The following is a 23,466-nucleotide window of genomic DNA, read 5'->3' as shown; positions in this document are numbered from 1 at the left end:
ATGAGCTTGCTGGAAAATAAGTGTGATGGAACCAGAAAGACTTAAACATTAGAACATCCACATTGAGCAAGAATGGTAAAGAGAATGTGCACCCAAGGAGAAGTAAAACTGCAAGAAACTTTATGGCTACAGTGAAATACTTAGGTTCAGTGGGCCTCAGTCAGAGGACGTGTGAAACACATATTGGATGCTTATATTTTAGTCAGAGGACAGCAAAGCTTTGGTTGGATCTGGTATAAGGAACTAAGCCGTGTGCCATAGGTGACGTACCCACAGTGCCATAGGCCTCTGAAGAGCAAGAGGTCTGTGGAGCATTTATGGAGGGGGGCCTCAATGAATGAGAAAAATTTGGACATTTGAGGAATAGAAGCTAATAGCATTCCTAGAGAGACATTGATCTGAACAGGATAGGAGTGAGACCTCATAAAGGGAATGATGACTGGTTCTGTATCCATGCATGTGTGCATTTAAATAGTTCCACTTTGGAGAGCCTGGGTGGCTCGGTTGAGCATCCAACTCTTGATTTTGGCTCAGATCATGACCCCAGGGTTGTAGGATTGAGCCCGGTGTCAGGCTCTGCACTGAGTGTGGAGCCTGTTTGGGATTCTTTCTCTCGCTCTCGCTCTCTCTCTCTTTCTCTCTGTTTCCCTGTCTCTCTGTCTCTCACCCTTTGCCCATCTCCCCTGTTTGCGATCTCTCCCTCTCTCCCTCTCTCTAATTAAAAAATAGTGTCACTTTGTGGAAAAGGTCTGGAGTGTCTAGTAATTGAATGAGGCTTGAATGAAGGGTGTGCAGAAGGGAACAGTGGGGTATGTGCCGGTGTGGGGGTGGCCTCAAGTCCAGGGAGGTCGGTCTGTGTTTGGCAGTGGAGACCTGCCAGGCACTGGTTACAGTTGAAGAAGACTGAGCCAGTGACAGCATGGAGTGGAGCCAAGCTGGAGATGGGGTTTGGGTGAGAGTTAATAAGACTGTAACAGTGGGAATGAAAAGAAAGCCCTAGATCTAAAGAACTGTCATGGAGTGATCAGCTCATGGAATTGACCAGCAGGGGACTGACTTGGGCAGTGGGCGGGTCAAGTGTAATCATTAAGTAGAGAACCTAGGTATCAAGATGAGGCTTTTGTGGGAAAATGATGAGCTTGATTTTGAACGTGTCTGACCTCCTACATTGTTTCTAGGCGTCTTTCTGAGATTTTACAACTTGTTTTTGCCACTTTAGAGAAGTTTAGTCACAACCTAACACTCTAGCAGGTCTTAATCCCAAACCTAAAGGAGCTCCGTGAAAAGGACACACATCAGACAGGATGAGCATCTGTCTCCTTTCTTGGTTGTGTGGCTGGGCTTTTGTTGTCTCTGCGGAGCTTCAAATGTGGCATAGAATAGCTGCTTGCTGGACAGGAAAATCAGATGGCCAATAAGTTTTTCAAACTTGCACTAGATACCTTTTCTGCCCAATGTGGTTATTCTTCAGTGCTTACCATAAGTCAGGTACTGCCTGGTCTGAGATTAAACTTGATAGCTGTTGAGTGGTTCTTGCAAATGATGACTACAGATGGAGACCCAGAGTCCTTTTAGTGGTGGTCCACATTGATTTATGTGTAAAATCTACTTAAGCTGAACTCTCAGTTTCCATTTAGCTTTATCTAGTTAACCTGAATGAGCTTTTGCTTTCAGTTAAACTGCAGGAAGACGCTTAGGCTTGTGTGGTGGGTTCTGCACTGCCCAGGAACTATTTGTAGTGATAATTGTTGCATGTGATTTATTTATTTTAGATTCCGAAGGCCTTCTTAAAACCAAGGAAAAGAATCAGAAGCTTTATACTCGAGCACAGCGGCACCAAGAGAAAAAGGAGAAGATTCAGAGGCACAACCGCAAACTGGGTGACCTGGTAGAAAAAAAAACCATCGACTTAAGGAGTCATTACGAGCGTCTGGCAAATCTTCGGCGATCTCATATATTAGAGCTCACCTCTGTCATTTTTCCAATCGAGGAAGTAAAGACTAGTGTGAGGTACGGTGAGTCTTTTGACTCTAGGAATAGATCAGGTTCCAAAGATCAAGTATTTTTCAAATATGTCAGCACCTCATTTATTGGGTTCATTCTAGGGTCATTGGCTTTCCTGGTAATGAAACTGAAGTCTTATCTGCTTCAGCAAACAGTACACGCTGCACGAAATTGGGGAGGGAGCCAAGGTGAAGGGCGGTGGCCCTCAAAAAAGTGGGGCACTTGCTTGTTGACTGATCCGAGCCTTTTCCTGGTAACTAGCCACCACGGTTAAGCATTGGATGCTAAGTTTAGTCTTAGGCTGTAGTGCACGGAGACCCTCTGGAATCACTGGATGGACAAGACAGTAGTTCCCCACCTGGATGTTCATTAGAGTCACCCAGGAATGTTTGAAAAATACAGGTTCCAGAGGATACAACTTCAGCCTCCCAGTCCATCTCCCATTACTTTTATTTATTTATTTTTAACCTTCCCCAGATGATGATGAGGTTTGAAAATTGCCACTGAGGAGTTTCATTTGCTTTCTCACTAACCATCAGGCTCTTCAAGTTGAGGATTTTCCTCTCCCTTTCAGTTGCCCTCACTTCCCAGCACCCTTCCCTGGACCGTCCGTGGACTGTTGCTAGTTAGGACTATTACTATTTTTTGCTCTACTTTACTGTATCCTTTTAGCTCTTGCAGAGTTAACTTCCTAAAAGCCTAAAGGTCTGGTTGTTGCTTCTGACTTGAAAACCTGCTCTCTGACTCTTACCAAGTAATTTTTCATTAGTAATAGTTGTTAAATATGAAAACAAAAAGGCAGATTCAAAATAGAGCAGAACAGAAAGTTCAGAAATAGACTCTAAGGTAGCCTTTTGGGTCTAGAATTTGGGTTGTCTAGAAACCTCGAGCACAGCGGCAGGGGTGCTTGGGTGGCTCAGTTAAGTGTCCGACTTCGGCTCAGGTCATGATGTCACATTTGTGAGTTTGAGTTGAATTATCTGTCTCCCTCTCTCTCTGCCTCCCTCCCCCCACCCCAACACGCATATGTGGGCTCACTTGCTCGCTTGCTCTCTCAAACATTAAAAAAACAAATAAAAACAGGTGATCAGGTCTTTGGGGAGGAAAAAGCTGAAAAAACAGAAATGTTATGCTAGATTCTTTTTTTTTTTTTTTAAGTTTATTTTTTTAGTAATCTCTATGCCCAACATGGGTCTCAAACTCACAACCCCAGGATCAAGAGTCCTATGCTCTTCCGACTGAGCCAGCCAGGTGTCCCGATGCTAAATTAGATTCTGATAGGGGTGACTGGGTGGCTCAGTCAGTTGAGTGTCTGACTTTGGCTCAGGTCATGATCTCATGGTTTGTGGGTTTGAGCCCCTCATCAGGGTCTGTGCTGACAGCTCAGCCTGGATTCAGATTCTGTGTCTCCCTCTCTCTGCCTCTCCCCCACTCACACTCTGTCTCTCTCTCAAAAATAAAAAAAATTAGATTCTGGTAGGCGAAGATATCATTGTTAAAACACATTACAATAAACAGAGACACTGCCTTTTTTTTTTTTTTTTTTTTATGTTTGTTTATTTTTGAGAGACAGAGTGTGAGCAGGTGAGGGGCAGACACAGAATCGAAGCAGGCTCCAGGCTCTGAGCTGTCAGCACAAAGACCGACACGGGGTTCGAACCCACGAACTCTGAGATCATGACCTGAGCCAAAGTTGGATGCTTAACCGACTGAGCCACCCAGGCGCCCCAACAGAGACACTGTCTTAAGACACTGTCTCAGATTTTAGGAGACTAAGAAGACGGACAATGGCATACAAAGTTGCAAAAGAGAAAACATGGAGAAAAACTTTCTCCTCTGTACCTGTGCTGCTTAAGTCTTGTGTAATAGTGTGTATTATTATATGCTATGACTTTTTTTAGGCGGATAGTTTTGAAATTATTCCTATAATAAGATCTCTTGTTCATTCACATTTCTCAAACTTCCTTAAGTGGAAGAAAGAAGTAGAGGTACAGCTTAGAACTGGCAGTGGTGCCCTCATGCCCAGTCTTCCCCGTGCCAGCCAGGAGGAGTTACTTTGCAGGTGCACTGTGGCAGAAGGAGAAAGGATTGAGAGCCACTGGCTAAGAGAACAGAACCTAAACTTAGAGCAGTACGGAAGACTCTTCCCAGTCTGCCAGTTTCCCACCTACTTTTCTAGCACCATCTCCTGGCACTTCCCTCGTGAATCCTACACACAACCACACTGATCATCTCCCCTCCCCAGACACACTGTGTTCTTCTACCATGGTGCATCTGGGGCTGCTTGGATCTGTCATTCTGTTCTTCTCTTCAGGCCGGCCATTCTCAAAGGGTCGTCTGTGGACCTCTCAGGGCGTCCGTGCAGTCAGAAGTATTTTTATAATAGTAACACTGTTCCTTTTTCACTGTGTTGACATTTGCACTAGTGGCTCGGAAGCCATCGTGGGTAAAAACTCTGGTGCCTTAACAGATGTCTAGGCAGGGATAACCAGCTGTGTTACTAGTCATTGTATTCCACCATGTACTCGCAAGTTTTGAAAAAGTGTTTCCCATCAAGAATGTTCTTGATGAAGCAGTAGAAATTATTATTTTTATAAATTTTATTAAGTCTTGACCCTTTTGTACTCATCTTTTTAATAAACCACATGATGAAATGGGAAGTATGCAGAAGCTCTTTTGCTCCTTACTGAAGTGCCACGATTGGCTTAAGAAAAAGCACTTGAGTGAGTTGCAAGTGGAACTAGTTGGTTTTTTCACGGGACCCTATTCTCACTTGACAGAACATATGCAAGATCTGGGTGTTCAAGAGATTTCCAGAAGTCCTGACCAGCAGCACTGTGCTGTGCTGTGTGTTTCAGCCCGTCAGCAGACAGTGTCACTCTTCACTAATTTTCTTGTTTGGAAAAGTACAGATTTTTTTTTTTTTTTTTTTTTTTCCCTTAAAAATAGACTATGATAGGGGCACCTGGGTGGCTCAGTCGGTTGAGCGTCCGACTTCGGCTCAGGTCATGATCTCACGGTCTGTGGGTTCGAGCCCCGCGTCGAGCTCTGTGCAGGAGCTCAGAGCCTGGAGCCTGCTTCAGATTCTGTGTCTCCCTCTCTCTTTGCACCTACGTCATTTGTACTCTTATCTCTCTCAAAAAATAAATATTAAAAAATTTAAAAAAAACACAAAAAATACTATGTTAACTTGTAATAGGCTTATTATTTCCAAATGAATTAATAATTTAAATCTTTTCTGATTTCTAATACAAGTAAATATCCGTAGTTTAACCCACATACACAAAAGCTCTTTGGGGTCCTCAAAAAATTGTAAGCATGCGAAGGGGTCTTGAGACCAAATCGTTTGAGGCCTTGATACTTGAGGCCCTGGCTTTGGGTGGCATCTTTGCCACCCTGCTGGGGGCTTCTGTGCCACAGCTGCTTTGAGCTTCATCTCTGATAGAATGACTTACCTCTGTATGTCCCACTTCGCTTCCTTGTGTGTGCATCTTCCATCGTTCTGTGTACGAGGCAAGTATCTTGCATGCTCTTTAAAACCTAGTCCCTTGAAATCTGTATGCATGTTCTGATTTTTAGAGATCCTGCAGATGTGTCCTCAGAGAGTGACAGTGCCATGACCTCCAGCACTGTGAGCAAGCTTGCCGAAGCCCGGAGGACGACTTACCTCTCCGGGAGATGGGTCTGTGATGATCACAACGGGGACACCAGCATTAGCATTACAGGGCCTTGGATTAGCCTTCCCAACAACGGGGACTACTCTGCCTACTACAATTGGGTAGAAGAGAAGAAAACCACACAGGGGCCTGGTGAGAAACAAAATAGTCTCTGAAAACTTTTATAAGTATATGTATTTTTTTAATTGAGCTAGAATTGACCTAACAAGATTAACAGTTTTAAAGTGTAAAAAAGTCAGGGACATTAGTACGTTCACAGTATTGTGCAGTTACCACCTCTGTTTAGTTCCAGAGCACTTTTATCACCCCAAATGGAAACTCCGGGGCATGAAACTGTCTCCCCCGTCCCCTCTCTTCCCAGCCCTTGGCAACCCCTACAGATGATCCTAACTTACAGTGGTTCACCTTAGGATTTTTTGATGTTATGGTGGTATAAAAGCCATACACATTCAGTAGAAACCACGCTTTGAATTTTGATCTTTTCCTGGGCTAGCGAGATGTGGTACATACCCTCCCGTGATGCTGGGCACTGGTGGCCATAGCTTCCAGGCAGCCACGCAGTCACGAGGGTCAACAGCTGGTAGACGCACTGATGACTGTTCGGTGTTTCCCTTTCTGTATGGTATTCATTACGTAGCATGAGATAGTCAACACTTTATTATAAACAGGCTTTGTGGTAGATGATTTTGCCGAGCTGTAGGCTAATGGAAGTGTTCTGGACCTATGTAAAGCAGGCCAGGCTAAGTTATGGGTGTATCAAGGCACAGCCCCATCATAAGTCAAGGAAGATCTGTAGTTTTGTTTTCTGTCTCTATAGATGTGTCTGTTTTGAATATTTCATAAAAATAGGCTCATATATGTGTGGCCTTTTGTGTCTCAATTTTTTTACATAGGATGATGTTTTCAAGGTTCATCCATATTGTAGCATGTATTAGCATTTCATTCTTTTTATAACTGAATAGTATTCTATTGTATGTAATGTGGCTATACCACGTTTTATATCCAGTCAGTGGATGGATTGAAATATTTTTTAGATATTTCACCTTTTAGGGGACGATATTGCTCTATTTATATAGAAGACTTCACTAGTTAGTATATTTAGTGTGTTGTGAATCCCGTTTTTAGAGTTTCTTTGTAAAGAACTTGTTTTTAGCAGGCCTACATGGAGATAGAAATACCCTAATAGAAAAACCCTTAAAAACCCCTATAGGTTTCTTTGGTGGAAAGAAGATTGTTCATTTAGTCATTTAGCAAATGTATAGTGAGTATGTGCTTTCTGTCACGCACAGTGCTGGGTGCTGGTGACACAAAGGCGATGTCACCAAGACGGGTGTAGCCCTTTGCCTTTCTGTGGGTAGATGGACAGGAAGCAAGCACTGATCAAAGGCATCTTACTGAGTGTGTGTCCTGGACAGATCCAGCACCATTTGTGGGGTGGGGCTACACAGGAAGGGACTGCTTTTCCATAGGGCAGTCAGGGGAGGGCAGTCAGGGGAGGCCTCTCCGAGAAGGTGACACTTAAGTTGAGCATTAACTGACTGCTTTGATAAATAATACCTCCTCAGGTCCAAGCAGTTCAGACTTTAATTTCATTTATGTTGTGCCTGCTTAGGCCCATATGCTTAGGTTACATTCTACTCAGCACAAAACCATAAATGATGAAACATTAATGTCTGGCCATGAACCTTTTGTAAGTAAGGATCAAAACATAACCATCAACAGCATAATGATTAAATTACAAATCATGAAACCTAGGTTCATTGGTATTTTTTGTTGAAATTAAAGTTGTTTGTGTATGGTTGTTTTTCTACTCAGACATGGAGCACAGTAACCCCGCTTACACGATCAGCGCTGCGTTGTGCTATGCGACTCAGCTGGTCAACATTTTGTCTCATATACTTGACATAAATCTTCCCAAAAAGCTGTGCAACAGGCAAGTAATTAAAGGTGGCGACGTCATCCTTATCTTAGATCTCTTGTGTTCCTGTTGTCTTCTTATTCTAACTAAACCAAAAACAGGAATTTAAGTATTACTAACTGTGAAAAACTGAGATTAATTTCAAAAGCCTAACGTGCAAGTTTGCTTCAGTATCTTATAATTGCACATGAACTCTTTAAAAAGACCACAGAGAATTCTCCCACTTAGAAAAATAATTGAAAGAAAACCCAGGATATCCAGAGGGTATGCTCATGTGGTAGAACTGGGTAAATTGTGACACTTAGGTATTTTTTTTCAACTTTGTGAAAGAAAAAAATATGGTTTAAAATTAAAAAAAAAAAAAAAAAAAGTTAGAGGTGCCTGGCTGGCTCAGTCAAAGGAGCATGTGATTCTTGATCTCAGGGTTGTGAGTTCGAGCCCCATGTTGGGTGTAGAGACAACTTAAAAATAAAATCTTAAAAAAAACAAATGTAATGGTTTACAATCTACTCAGTTCCTACTATGACCTTCCTACCCCTGTCCAGTTATCCTTACATTTCAAACCAATGTAAATCTGTATTACCATCTCTCTCCTCTTTTAAACAAAAGGTATTATACTATACTAAGGTGTTTTGCACCTTGCTTTTTGAGTGTTTAGTAAATATTTGAGCCTTGTTCTGGGCACTTAGCGGGTACAGTGGTGATGAAAACAGAATCCCTGCCCGAGTGGCACTTTATTCTAACAGAGGGATGAATGATAAATAAGGGGTGTGTGTGTCAGATGGTAATAAATACTGTGGAGCACGTTCAAGCAGGGTGAAAGAGTGGGAGTGGGGAGGTAGGGAAATGCTTGTGCGTGAGCGGGCAGGTGTGTGATCACCTGTGACCCTGAGGGAGGAGGGGAGCAAGCCGTGGGGGTCCCCGAGGGAGAGGCTGCGGGCGAAGAGAAAGCCCTGCGGAGAGCGAAGATGGAGGTTCACATCTGGTGGGCCTCGGAGGGCCGTTGTGAGCCTTCGGCTGTCCTTCTGCATGGAGTAGACAGCAGAGGCTTCTCCATGTAAATGTGCCAGGATCTTACCAGTCCCCTATTTATACTTCATGGAATAATCTTGTACATTTGTCATTTCATTACTGTTCAGAAATTTTTCAGAAGCAGAATTGCTTGGTTAGAGGGTGTATGCATTTGTAATTTTTATAGATGGCGGTGAAATTGCTCATGAGGGCAGTAGTTCATTTTTAGAAAGTTTCTGATTAGTATAGCTTATAAAAAGGCAAAGGAAATTCAGTTTTGTACTGAACTGTGGGGTAAAATATACTCCTCAAAATAGATATTTTAACAGAATTTCCTCAAAAAAAAAAAAAAAAAACTTTATGAATTGTGTGTTTGTTTTCCAGTGAATTTTGTGGGGAAAATCTCAGCAGACAGAAATTTACTCGAGCAGTGAAGAAACTGAATGCAAATATTCTTTATCTCTGCTTTTCTCAGGTATGGAAATACACTGTGAGCTAATTTTTAATTTGATACATGGTTGAAAATATTAATCAATTTTTTGCTTTTTCTAGCATGTAAATTTAGATCAGTTACAACCACTGCATACTCTCAGGAATCTCATGTACCTGGTTAGTCCGAACTCTGAACACCTGGGCAGGTAAGAAGGGTGTTTGCTTTTTTCTAAATGGTGGTGTTGTGAATACTTCTAAGGAGAGTTGTATGTGTCAGCAGAGTACAGGGGCCTGTCCCCCACCCCCAGAGTCTCCAAAAAGGATAAAAATAATCCAGTCCCGCACAGGAGGAAACCAGAGGCTAATCCTGTTTGCGTCTTTATGGTCCTTAAAAAATCATTTCTCAGAAAATTAATATCCAACATTTTTAACACCTAAAACAAAAGGGAAGAACCCAACTGTTTCTGGAGCGGGGCCTCCTGGTGCTGTCCTTGAAGACCAAAAGCCCTTTCTTTGAATCCACGTCAGTTTCTTCCCAGCCCCGTGGAGGGGTCTACCCCATTTCCTGTGCATTTGCTTTCATGCCCGCTCGCTCCTCCCACCATTCTTCCCAATTTTCTTTTTCTTGATCTGGCCACCATTTGTTGGATGTAAAACTTGTTAGAAGTTTATGGAGTGAAGTAGTTTAAAATCTATTAGCTTAAAAACAGGTGTCAGTAACAAAAAACACCAACCAGGACTAGTCAGTGGGCTCTTTCTAGTCTCTCAGCCCATAAAAGCAGGACACAGATGAGGCTTTTCTTTGGTATCATCCAAGCGGCCCTCTCTGAGCACTTCTTCCCTTGCTCTTGATGGTCTCCACATTTCTGCAGATCTGACTTGGTTAAGGTATTGGCACTTTTGAAGGAGAACAAAGAAAAACAGAAGGTGGGAAAGTTATTTTGGGGAGGCCCTTTCCCATGTTCATTTGCTTTGACACTGGAACCAAGGCTCAAGGGGTACCCGCTCCACTGGCCAGGATGTCTGGCTTCCTCCATGTTGCACTGAACTTTTGTGGTGATCTGCCCTTAACCACTGGCTTGTGTATCTCCCCCCACCTAAAACAGTAACTTTCCTAAGACATAGAACTCTTTGGAAAAAGCTATGTACTCTCTCCAGGAAATAGCACACACACCAGAATTTTGTGCCGTTTTATAGGGGAGTTCATGCCCCTCACCTTACGTTCCATCTATTGGTTCACGAGCCACACAAACCTGTTAGAAATCCTCTCCAGTTTTATTGGCTGATTTCTGTGAGTTTGCTTGCCATTCTCTCTACCTTATTTGTAAAGGGTTCAACATTAGGATATTGATCCTTTATAATAAGAACAAATATTTATTGAGCCAATATTTATTGACACTGGGCCAACTGCCTGACATGCCTTAAATCACAAGTGGGATTATTACTCCTATTTTACAGAGCGGGTGGAAACTGAAGCTTAGCACGGTCAAGTAATTCATGCCCATGGTCACAGAGGCATGAAAGTAGTGGAGCCAGGGTCCCAGCACCCATCTGACTCCAGAAAGTAGTAGACACTCCTGCTTTTTAACCAGTATATACTACTACATCACATTAACGGATTAAAGAAGAAAAAACATGTGAGGTCAGCTTGATAGATGCCACAAAAGCAGTGAATAAAATTCAGTTCCTATTAATAGTTAAAACTACTTGCAAATTAAAAATGAATTATAAACAAATATCTATAGATATCTACCATAAACCTACAGAAAAGGCTATGATGACATTTTACTTATATAGATGTTTGATAAAAGAATTCCCCTCCAGTTGGGAATAAACAAGGATGCCTGTTATCACTGCTATGTTAACGTTGCTCTGGGGCCTAGGTGAGGCAAAACATTTTTACAGAGAAGTAAGCTATGTTTATATTGGGAAGAAACTAAATTGACATTATTGTAGAGGATATGATTACTGAACTGGACACTTAGGAGAACTAAAACTATTAGAAATGATACTTCAGAATGGTGACCGGATTCAAGGCCACCATACAAAGAGCTGCTGCTTTCTTATACGCCAGCAACTAGTCAGAGGATACAATGAAAAAATGAAAAACAAGATTCCTTTTATTGTAGCAACAAAAACTATGTATAGGAATAACCTTTACAAAATATATGCAAACCTATATGAAGGGAATAAAAAACTTAAAATTATGCAACACACATTTCTTGAATGTTTGCCAGGCACTGTATGAGGTGTGGGACTGAATGAAAGAATGCCTGAGGCAGTGAAGACCCTTAGGATTGTCTAGAAATAGGAAGGCTGAGTATTATAAAAATGCTACTTCTCCCCAAAAGGAAACCTGATCAGAATTTCAACAGATGTTTATTGGAACTTTGACAGGCTAATTCTGAAGTTGAACTAGAAGCACAGTCTGCAAGGAAATTGTGAAAAAGAATAGTAAAGGATGAGCTTGGCCCCTTTTAACGCAGCATATAAAGGTAATGAAAACAAGGTGCTGTTAGCATGCAAGTAGGTGGAGCGTGAGACGAGAATAGAGTCCAGAAGCAAACCCTGTATATGCAGAGAATAGGTGATAGGGGTAGCGTGCTGCATCAGATAATAATAGCTCAACAATGGTGAGCTTAGTTGGGTATTCATACAGGGAGAAAGTCGAATTCATACCACATTCCACCCAGATGAAACAAAGACCTTATTTTATTTTAAAAAAACAAAAACAAAAAACCTAGAAAATAACTAGGAGAAAAGACAGTGTTTTATAATCACAGGGCAGGGAGGGAATTCCCACACAAGCCACAAAGTCCAAAAGCCATGAAGGAAGGAAAAGAGTTACATATTTTACTATGTCAAACCTCTAAATGCCTCTGGTAGAATACCAGATACCATACACAAAGCCAAAAAGACAAGCAACAGATACCCTTTGGAATCTATATAGCAGACAAGGGATTCAAATCTAGACTACTTGAAGAAATCTTTCAAAAAAACCCCTTCAAATCTGTAAAAGAAAGGCAAACCTAATAAAAAGTAGACAATGGATTGATATAGGCAGTTCACACACAAAAAATGCAACTGGTCCATATTCAAATGAAAAAAATCTTCAGCCTCATCAACTGAGAATAAAGAAGTGTAATTCAAAACAGCTTTCCAGTTTTCACCCATCAGTTTGGAAAAATGGAAAGGACTGATGCTACTCAGTATTGGTGGTGGTTCAGAAAAACAGGCACTCTTCTACTGGGGGCAGATTTCTTTGGAGGGTCTGAAGCTTTCTGTGGACTCACCCTTGAGTCAGTGCTCCAGTTAGCACCAGGGGGCTCTGTCTGACGGAAGTCTGTGTACATAGCCAGGCTCGTGACATTCGAGTCTGTGGTCTTTGAGCCAGGAGGAACTAGAGCTTCAAAAGTCCTCTTTCACACCTGCCTCAGCCACAATCAAGGCTTTGGAGAGATTGTTACTGGAACTTGGGTGGGATTTTCTGTTTCCATTGAGATCAACTGAACTGAGGATCCCATCCAGAATCCAACATAAACTTTTTTTTTTTTGAAATACAAACTTGCAAATATATTCAAAATTGCAAAAAATAATAGTAGTACAAATACCCTTTACCCAGACTCACCTTTGTTACTGTTCTACCCTGCTTGCTTTATCATTTGTGCGATCTCTCTAAAAATACACACACTTTTTTTTTTCCTGAACGCTATGAGGATAGGTTATGTATACCTCATGGCTCTTGACTCCTAAATACTTCTTCATATATCTCCTAAAAATAGGGATATTTTCCTGCTTGACCATAGTACAGTTACCAACATTAGCAAATTTCACATTGATAGAATATTTTAATCTACCGCCCATCTGCCCATTTTGTCTGTGGACTAGATTAATGTCCTTTATTGTACTGTCCCCTCTAGTACAGGATCCAGTCTAGAGTCTGGTGTTGGACTTAGTTGCTGTGTTTCTTTAACCTTCTTTAAATCTGGAACGTGCTCATAGCCTACTTTGTCTTTTACAACATTAACATTTTTCCCTTTGTTTTAATAGAACTTTGGTTCTGAATTTGATGTTTTCCTGTATTGAGACTCTAGGAATTCTGTGCATTCTAGGCTGGAACACTGCCTGGGCAGGAGTGTTTCCTGGACACTCTGGAGGCCACAGTGGCCTCCTGTTCCCTCATTGGTGATGTTAATTTGATCACCCACTCAGGATGCTTTTTACCTTCTCCACTGCAGAATTCCTGTATTTGTCTTTTCTTGCAGCTGAGTAGTCCGTGGAGAGACAGACCATGCAGTTACCCTGCTCATTAGAATTTTCCCCAGGATTTAATATCTATTGATTTTTCTTATCTCATTCAATCTTTATCATGATGGCGCTTACCTTAACACATCATTATCGTCCAAAGTGCACAGAGTTTATTCTTGAAGTTATATATTCTGTCAGGTAATATTTTTGAAATAAGATAGTTTGCAAAAGAGACTTTAAAAAAACCAAAAAGATCATTTTGTTGCCTTAATTGGTAAGAATAATTCCCTCCAGCATCATGAAAAAATTAGTAATCTTTATTCTCCAAAGACATTAAGCATAAGAGACTTAATTCTTTTGCTAATTTTGTGTAACGTGTGTGGCTCAGGGTATGCTGGGCAACAAAAATTGTTCCAACTGGCCGCTTTGGGAATCATTGACTGCTTTTTCAGTTGAAGTACTTAAATGAGCACCCATCCATGCCAAGTAGACTCTGCCCTGTGAGATTCCAAGCAGAGAAGTACCCAAGTGGTTTCCAGGGGAGCTCTGCCTGGAAGAAGTATCACCTCCCCCCCCCCCACACACACACACACCTCCCCTTGTATCACTTCTGCCTGTCCCCTGGGAAAACCCTTTAGGAGGGGGGTCTGGGGACTGTGGCAGTCTCCCACCAGTTGGATAAGGTGGCATCGAAGAGGGACAGAAAGCAGGCTGTGTCTCTGAGCTAGCAGAAAGGAAGGCTTGAAATGGCGCCCGGTGCTGAGGCCCCTGGACTACAGAGCTCAACAGGACAGAATGAGAGAGCTCTGTGTTTAGGAAAGGGGGTAACCCAGCTAAGATACTTAAGTTGTGAACAGTTTTAGTAGGCAGCCGCCATGAGAAGAGAGAGGTGGCTCTCTGGCAAGCTGAGGCCGGTGGGACTGACTGGAGGCAGACGCTGGCGAGGAGGAGGCAGTAGTGAAGTAAGGACCTGAGCTGGAGGGACATGGTAAGGATTGGAAGGGGACTTATTTGGTGATATGAGGGAGGAGGCCCGCCTGGCTTGTTTTGAGACTGGTCAACTGGCTCAGATACCTGAGATGAACCTGGGAGCCCTCGGATGGAGAGCTCTAGCAGGCGGTGAGGCTAGGAGGAGAGGTATCAAAAAAAACAAAGAAAACGAAAGGTAAGGAGAATCTTTTAAGGAAACAGGAAAGGGATACTCTGCTAAGATGCTGGTTTCAGTAGTTGTTGATTTGAGAATCAAGCTGCAGGGGGAGGTAGAAGGGTTGTGAGGAGAGTCTCCCAGTTCCTGCTGCCTTCACCCCTTGCAAAATTACCCTTCTCCTGGTAAACTTGGGAGCCCCTGGTCTGAGGGGCTTTTTGAAATGTAAATTGCTCCCAGGAGACCAAAGGGAAACCCTGTGGTGCATCTTTCAACTTAGTATTTGTATAAAGCCCTAAAAACAGTGCCTGGAACAGAAATGTTAGCTGTTACTCTTGCTGTGTTTCAGCTGGGAAGCAGGGTTGTCTTGGAGGAGCAAAGGCTACCTGACCCTGGAGCAAGTGATTTGGAAGGTGCGGGTGTAGTGAGGTGCACTGGAGGCCAGCGCTGCGCTTTTTCACAAAGGCTGTAAAGAATTTTGGGCCATAGGCCAAAATGGCAGGCCGTACTCTAGGGTATTTCTCATTTCTGTTATTTTTGCTAGCCCCTGTCATTTTCCCCAACATAAATATCACTGAAACTGGTAAATGAACTGAGGCATGTGTCCTTATCTTGGGGGTGGAGAGAGAGGCCGCTGGAGGGACTTGGCCCCACCCCGTGGATGGCCGCATGGAAGAGAAGTGGGTGGGTGACTGTGCCACCCCCCCCCACCCCCCCCACCCCCCAGCCAAAGAAGGAAATGGCTCTTCTGAGGCAGGAGCTGACCGACACTTGAAAGGGGCAGGGGAAAGCAGCAGCAGAGCTGGGTGGGGTTTGCTGACACAGTTCCACCGTGGTGCTGAGGAGCTGTCAGAGGGTGAGTCCTGAGAAGGTTATTAGATGTGGAGATGACGACATCATTAGGGACCTCTGGGGAATAGTTTTCTCCTAGAATATAGTGCAGAAGTAGGCACTATTCCAGATGAATACAATCTAAATAGTTCTATCTCATTCTGTTATAAATGTGTCCCTTGAAAATTATGGGATATCTTAAAATGTGTTCAGGAGCCTGCTGATGACACCCATCCAAGGGAGCATTGCTAACATGCATACAGCCGTACCATTTAGTTCTTTTGAGTCATAGGAACACAGTAATTGGAGGCTTCCATAAGGCAGAGAACATCTGTACGGTTTTTTCCTTTACGTTTATTTCTTGTTCCACCAACTAATATACCAGAGTATATATCAAGTGACTGTTTTTGTCAGAATTGTCTCATTAAAATGCATAGATGATACAGTAGTATAAAACAGGGAATTGTACTTTGGACCAGCATGGTTAGTCTCAGTGGTTGGGTTTTTCCCATCCAGGATCTTCACAAATCAAGTAGGTAGAGTTGAGGAAAAGTGTGGTATTGTGGTTTTGTTCATTACTTGGATGGCAGTTATTTAGGTAAAGAAAAACTCAATTATAGACCAACAGTGAGCACAGTGCAGACTTGGGAAACAGGTGGAGTGGTGGTTCTGGACCTCCTATCCTGTCAGGCCTTATGTCATGTGTTGTCACAATGCTGGTTGTCTTTTTTTTTTTTTTTTTTTTTTGACGTTTAGTTTTGAGACAGAGCGCCAGTGGGAGAGGGGCAGAGAGGGAGAGAATCCCAAGCAGGCTCCATGGTCCATGCAGAGCCCGACTTGGGGCTTGATCCCACAAACTGTGAGATCATGACCCGAGCCGAAATCCAGAGTTTGGACACTTACCGGCCAAACCACCCAGGCGCCCCAACAATGCTGGTTGTCTTAAAGACTCCTTCACTGTGTGTGCACAGGTCGGGACCCTTTGAAGTGCGAGCGGACCTCGAGGAGTCCATGGAGTTTGTGGACCCCGGCGTTGCTGGGGAGTCAGATGAGAGTGGCGACGAGCGCGTCAGTGACGAGGAAACCGACTTGGGCACAGACTGGGAGAACTTGCCGAGTCCCCGGTTTTGCGATATCCCTTCCCAGCCTGTGGAAGGCTCCCAGAGCCAGAGCAGCCAGGTGTCCCCGCCCATCGCGAGCAGCAGTGCCGGTGGGATGATCTCCTCCGCCGCAGCCTCGGTGACCTCCTGGTTTAAGGCTTACACTGGACACCGCTAACGCACCCGGACCAAAACATGCCAGGTTTGCATCAAGATAGTTGTTCTTCCACTATGTTCTAGTAAAGTTTATGTATTCAGTTAAAATAGTGCCTGGAACAGAAAGAGGTTAAACCATTGTGTTTTGGGTAAAGCAGGGAGACGAGCATTTCTGTTTATCACATGGCCGATGGGAGTGACCCACATGCTTATAGTAGAACAGCAGGGTCAGAGGTCCTTCTGCCCAGACCAGTGTTGGTGGAAGAAAGACCAGTGTGTGTGTTCTGTTGAAGCAGAAAATTCACTTGGGCTCCCTTCAGTCACAGGACACAGGACCCACGGATGCAGGTTGACACATTGGTCCTTGTGATGCGGAGACTATTCCTGAACACTTCACATTTTAGAGGCAGAATCACAAGGAAGTGATTCTTGATGATCAGGACTTGCAAGATACAAACTGTTTCATATGCGTTTGTTCTTATGCCATCATTTTTTTGTACAGAGAACCAGCAGGCAATTTGAAATACTTGATTTCTTTAGGATTTGGTCATGTTTGGTTTTTAGGTCAAGGATTTTTGTTTGTTTGGAAGCGGGGGGTGGTGTTTTGGGGGAGGGGAGGGGTAGTTTGAAAATTATCTCATTCATGCTGCTGCTGTCGTAGCTTGTCAGACATTCCTGTTTTTCTTTATCCCCACACACCAAAGAAATGAAGGTCTTTTTTATTTTTGGACCTACATCCATGAACAGAAGAATTCCCAGCTGCAGTGATGGCCTGGAGATTTAAAAACTATTTTCTTACATTCTGAAGGGAATTAAGTTCATTCTCAGATTATTGAATTCCTACCATCTACACTATGTGCATTTTGAAACTGAACTTTTCTTCTGAGTGAAAAATAAGTTATTAAGGTTGTTCCCTTATGTAAGTGAAATGCCTGCCTGGGCACAGGTTAAAAGCCACTTAATTAAATGGCCTCTGGTCATTCTTCTGGTGTCCCAATTTCTTTCTAAGGGATTCAGTAGGTGGCAGGTTTTCCAAGAGAAAACCATCCTGCTTGTTTTCTTAGAGGTCTTTGTTGCTCTAGGGACACTGTCTTCACTCAGAAATGCAGAGCAAATCGCTATAGCTGATACTATTCTCTATCGTGGGGAAGGCTCTGACAGAATTTTTCCTCACCAGGAGATCATTTTCAGCTAATGTGTCTGTCTTGTCATTCTCTTAGTGACAATCTTATAAGAAAATTGTAGAGGCATTATGTACAAATATGTAAGTAGTTTTTTATTTTTAATAATTGCAAAAAAAATCCTATGTAACAACTACAAAAAGAAATCCTATGAAAAATTCCTAACAGGCATTATTACCATATCTTGTTATTGTGATTAGCATGACAGTACCTCAGATAAATCATTCAGAGATTTGCCCTAGCTTCTTTTCTTCTTGTAATTATCATAGTTGATACTTTGCCTCCAAATCCGAGGTGCTATATAGCTTTTGCTGTTGGTATATTTAGTGTTTGGTAGAGTTGCAGAAGAAGGGTGTTTATTTCTATCCAGGAGTCACAGGTTCCCAGACTCTCTGGATTTTCCACTTAGGGAGGAAACGTGTGGGTTCTCAATAGCAGGTGTCTGTTTTAAGTGCTCAGCTTCATGATTGCTGAGCTGGCATTGTACCACGCAGGTCTGAAATTCAGAGAACGGGTACGACAGACTTGAACAAATATCAAATGAACTTAAAATCCCATGAAATGAGGGTTGTCTAGGCATTTCACACCCTCAAAAAGAAGAGCTTAGTCTCCAGTTTTGGAAGACGCATTTGGGGCTTGGGGATAGAGACGGGACTGCAGCTAAAAGATGCAGTCATGGTTTTGCTCAAGCCTCTTACGAAACTATGAATGGGAGATTGAGCTAAAGAATAGAATCCAGAGGTCAGAACTCATATCTAGAGTAATTCAACAGAACTTACAAGAATATGGGAAATTAGGGATTGGTAGGGTATATTTTGTTGTTTATATCAACTAGAGGCACTTTATTTAGGGTTAAATGATCAAACCCTTTAGTGGTTTCGAACACCAACATACTGGCTTACACTGCTGAGATATTTTGGTTTTCATTATTTTGCACTGGATCCACCCTGTAAATATTCTTAAATATACATTTCAACCACTGTTTTTTCCTACTCTCTTTGCTGCTCATTAAAATCTTTCATGTAGGTGCCAGAACCATATGTAAACAGCTTTTTAAAAATTGAAGCTGGTATTTTTTTTTTTAAACAAAAGCCATAGAACTTGGTCATGTTTTCCATATAAAATGATTTGTCAAAACAAGGTAATACTAATAAAAACCTACAGGCACCAAATAGGCTGCTTAAAACGGTCTGTTACTTTTTTCTTTTGTAATGGAATATAACTAAGAGAAGTTTTGCACATCTTTAAGTTAAGGGGAAAAACAGTGTGTCAACATTGGGTGTTGTTGGACAGGATTCATTTAAGGATTCGTGTTTCGATAATTTGGTAAAGAGCATTCAGGAGCATGCTGTTTTTAAAAGAACTACAGTGTCTGAGAATCTCCTTGTGGTGTCATGTTGCAGGAATTTCCCATTACTCTGTGACTTCCAAACCAGTTTGAGTCATAACAAATGTTTTCTAAACTTTTATTGTATTATTGCAATAAATCTTTTAACAGTACTTTGCTAATATGTATGTCTTTTTCAAGCTCTTGATTGCTCGTTTCTATTGATACATCAAGGGTAGCAAGAATGAAATTTAACTGAAATACTTCATACAAATTATAGGGTAATCTTTTTAGAATTTTTTGCTAGGTAATGAAAAAGGCCTGGTAATCTTAAAAATTAGAGCTTATGGTGGTATTAACAGTAACCGTCTATCTTTAGTAAGCTGGGAAAAACTAGTTGCTTACCACTTGCATACTTTCTGGAAAGATGTATGGTGTATGTAGCACAGCAGCAGCTCTGTGGGAAGGAATGCACGGGGGCCTACAGGGTGCCCATATGGAACCTGCCCAGACTTTCTTCAGGACAGGAAAGAGAAATGTCAGAGGTTGGAGGCGATCTGTTGAGTTGAGAGAAAATGCAGATAGTTTTGAAGAATCACTCTTCCCCTTTTCCCCCACCCCCTTTCAGGTTAGATCCTGGAGAAGAGTGATTACTGGGGAACTGCTGCGTGGTTCGCCCTATTGTTTCACCTGCAGAAAGCTACCAGGTAGCAGGAGGAAAATGGGCAAGGAGACAGAAGGGTCCCAAACAGGGCACGCGCTTCAGTGCCAGTGCCCTTCCGCCTCCTAGTAACACTTCCAAACATGCTCCTCCTATCTAGTGTATACTGCTCGGAGGTGCCCAGCCCCAGAGCTCCATCATGACTGATGTGGAATCAGGGCAAAGCAGATAGGAAGCACTAAGGATAACTTTATCCTTAGTAGTTGGGTGGTCATTAAAAGTTACATCAACAAGATGTACCAGGAATTTGAAACTGGGCTTTGGGCAGGTCACCTGAACTTCAGCTATGAGATGCTCAATGAGAGAAAGCCACCACCAGCATCCCATTCCAAGGATCTGGTGAGAAAATGCCCTGAAAAAAAGAAATACAACAAATAATCCTAGAATTTGTATGGAACCACAAAAGACCTTGAATAGCGAAAGCAGTCTTGAGAAAGAACAAAGCTGGAGGTATCACAAACCCAGGTTTCAAGATATACTACGATGCTGTAGTAGCCACACTATGGAACTGGCACAAAAACAGACACATAGATCCATGAAACCAGAGTAGAGAGCCCAGAAATAGACCCATATTTATATGGTTAAGCTACATACTATAACGGAGGCAAAAATACATGATGAAGAAAAGACAGTCTCTTAAATGGTGGTGGGAAAACTGGAACACTTTCTTATACCATATACCAAAAAAACTAAGAATGGATTAAAGACCTACATGTAAGACTTGAAAGCATAAAACTCCTAAAAGAAAACAGGCTGTAATCTCTTGGACTTCAGCTTTAGCAACATATTTATGGATATGTGTCCTCAGCCAAATATGAATTCTTGGGACTACCCCAAAATAAAGCTTTTGCACAGCAAAGGAAACCATTAACAAACATACAGGCAAGCTACTGAATTCGAGAGGATATTTGCAAATGAAGTATCCAGTAAGGGTTACTATCCAAAATATATAAACTTTATGCAGTTCACACCAAAAAACCCCCAATCCACATCCTGACCTGAATAGACATTTTTCTGAAGAACACATAGGGCCAACAGACATGAAAAGGAGCTCAACGTCACTAATCATCAGGGAAATGCTAATCAAAACCACAATGAGATACCACCTCACACCAAAATGGTTAATATCAGACAAGTAAATACTGGTGAGGATGTGAAGAAAAGGGAACCCTGGAGCACTGTTGGTAGGAATGTAAATTGGTATAACCACTCGAAAACAGTGGAGAGTTTCCTCAAAAAATAAGTACCACATAATACAGTATTTCCACTACTGGCTATTTACCCAAAGAAACAACACTAATTCAAAAAGATATGCACCCCTGTTTACGGCAGCATTATTTGTAATAGCCAAGATATGGAAGCAATCTAAGTGTCCATGGATAGAAGAATGGATAAAGATGTGTATACATGCACAATGGAATATTAACCACAAAAAAAGAAACAAGATCTTGTGTGACAACATAGATGTAGAGACTGTTACATGGAATAATTCAGAGAAAGACAAATACCATGATTTCACTTCTATGTGGAATCTAAAAAAAGTGAACAGACTCATAAGTACAGAAAGCTGGTAATTGACAGAGGGGAAGAGGATGGGGGGATGGGTGAGACAGGTGAAGGTGGATTAAGAGGTACAAACTTTCCGTTATAAGTCACGGGGCATGCCTGGCTGGCTCAGTAGAGCATGCAACTCTTGACCTTGGGGGTCATGAGTTCAAGCCCTACATTGGGCTTAGAGCTTACAAGTCACACAGATGGAAAAGTACAGCATAGGGAATATAGTCAATGATATTGTAATAACATTGTATGTGACAGGTGGTGTCTACACTTACCTGTGATGAGCACTGAGTAATGTACAGAATTGCTGAGTCACTGTGTTGCACACCTGAAACTAATAGAACACTATATGTCAACTATACTCCAATAAATTTTTAATGGGATTATAATAAATGAGTCTGTGTGTTATGTCTGTATTTTAAAAATGCAGGATCTTGAGCACCACTCAATCAGAATCAGCACTGTCCAGTGGAAATAATGTAACCTGTATTTATAAGTTTAAATTGTTAGTCTCATTAAAATGGTAAAAATAGGTACAATTTTTATATTCAAGATATCCAAAATATTTCAACATGGAATCAATATGCAAAAACATAAGATAGGGGTGCAGAGAGGGGCTGCAGAAGGGTCCTATATTGTATTCTTGCCCTGAGCCTGAAAAATACTGGGGAAGACTTGCCCCACATACATACCCTTATAATAAATCCTCCTCAAATTCACTCATTTTGGACGTGCCCTCAGTTTCCTGTTGAGACCCTGTGCAATGAAGAATCTTTTGAGTATAGACTGGAACTGAGGGGTCTTAGGCCCAGACTCCTGGCCGTGGAAAAGAATGCGGTAATGGGAAAAGGTCCCAGCTGGGTGCTGGGGCAGCTGCGTCACCATCCCTACCCAGGAGGGTCTGGCAAGGCTGTGGTGGAAGAACTGTTGACAGCAGGCCACACACCCTGCAGGAGAATCCTGCTCAACTGCCTACACAGAGGAGGCTTCAAGAGTAAGAGCACAGTGAAGGCCAACGGCTGAGTCCCAGAATAAGGAAGGCCAATGGGTCAGGCCTGGCTCCGTCTCTTCTCCGGGTGGCCTGCAACCACCAGTTGTGCAAATAGGGCATCTAACCTCTTAGATGGGGTAGGGGGGAACTGACACAAATACAACCTTGCTCTACATCTTCCTGATTAGCAACTTAGGTTGAATTTGGTTTTTGAAGAACCGCATCGTATTTTTCATACTACTTAATAGAGACCTGAAAACACCAGTTTGTAAGTCAACTGTTTGATAGGGGGGAGGGGACAGAAAGGAATTTAAATTTTTTTTTTCAACGTTTTTTATTTATTTTTGGGACAGAGAGAGACAGAGCATGAACGGGGGAGGGGCAGAGAGAGAGGGAGACACAGAATCGGAAACAGGCTCCAGGCTCTGAGCCATCAGCCCAGAGCCCGACGTGGGGCTCGAACTCAGGGACCGCGAGATCGTGACCTGGCTGAAGTCGGACGCTTAACCGACTGCGCCACCCAGGCGCCCCAAGAAAGGAAGTAATTTAAATAGTACAGGCGTTACTGCTCTGATTAACTGGGAGATGGGATGTGCCAAATTCCTCAAGTCTCCGTTTCTGCTGCACACAGCTGGCCACTCAGCAAGAGCACCTCCTCTTTCGTACCTTACACGTTTCTCACCACTGTTCATGGTATACATCATTGTCTACTGGGTGATGGACACAAAGGATTTCCAAGAGTAATTCCAGCTGTATGTCATTTTCCCCCTAAATGCTAACTTTAGAACCTAATCTGGGCTGTGTTTCATCATTCCAAAGAGAAAAGCCAAACATTTAATAGAGCCTTCTAATTTTCAACGTCTTTTTAATAGCTCACCTTAATCCAAAGACAATTTGAGACAAAGGGTCCCTGAACTGATTTGTCCTGAGGTCTTTTCTCTGTTAAAGAGTGGATGGGGCAGGGGGGAGCTTTGAGGGAAGGTTTCATTTTGCTTTTTAGAGGAATATCACCTCTCACAAGGGTTGTTGCAGTGTAAGAGACTGTCACCTCTCTGTTCCTGACTCCCTTCCCAGCTACCAACACCAGTGGCTCTACTCCTCTAAAATAATACCACAGGGGCGCCTGGGTGGCGCAGTCGGTTGAGCGTCCGACTTCAGCCAGGTCACG

The 23,466-nt window shown here is 42.5% G+C and overlaps 1 protein-coding gene across 2 annotated transcripts in view; it reads left to right on the top strand.

The window, feature by feature from the left end:
* The window catches only part of ATG14 (autophagy related 14), an 80,679-nt gene that overhangs the window by 20,000 nt on the left and 37,213 nt on the right, over positions 1-23,466 (top strand). The window contains exons 5-10 of one of the 2 annotated variants that reach the window (XR_007152954.1): positions 1,773-2,010; positions 5,584-5,813; positions 7,497-7,614; positions 8,995-9,085; positions 9,163-9,248; positions 16,237-16,567. Coding sequence is in view for 1 of the 2 variants with exons in the window: in XM_047862528.1 (XP_047718484.1) it covers positions 1,773-2,010; positions 5,584-5,813; positions 7,497-7,614; positions 8,995-9,085; positions 9,163-9,248; positions 16,237-16,543 (1,070 nt within the window). In the remaining variant the exon portion in view is untranslated. Of the gene's footprint in view, positions 1-1,772; positions 2,011-5,583; positions 5,814-7,496; positions 7,615-8,994; positions 9,086-9,162; positions 9,249-16,236; positions 19,203-23,466 lie in introns of those variants that run through there. The other variant, XM_047862528.1, reaches the window with a different exon arrangement.

Source organism: Prionailurus viverrinus, chromosome B3, assembly GCF_022837055.1.
Source record: "Prionailurus viverrinus isolate Anna chromosome B3, UM_Priviv_1.0, whole genome shotgun sequence".
Taxonomy (NCBI): domain Eukaryota; kingdom Metazoa; phylum Chordata; class Mammalia; order Carnivora; family Felidae; genus Prionailurus; species Prionailurus viverrinus.
This window is presented reverse-complemented; position numbering and strand designations above follow the sequence as displayed.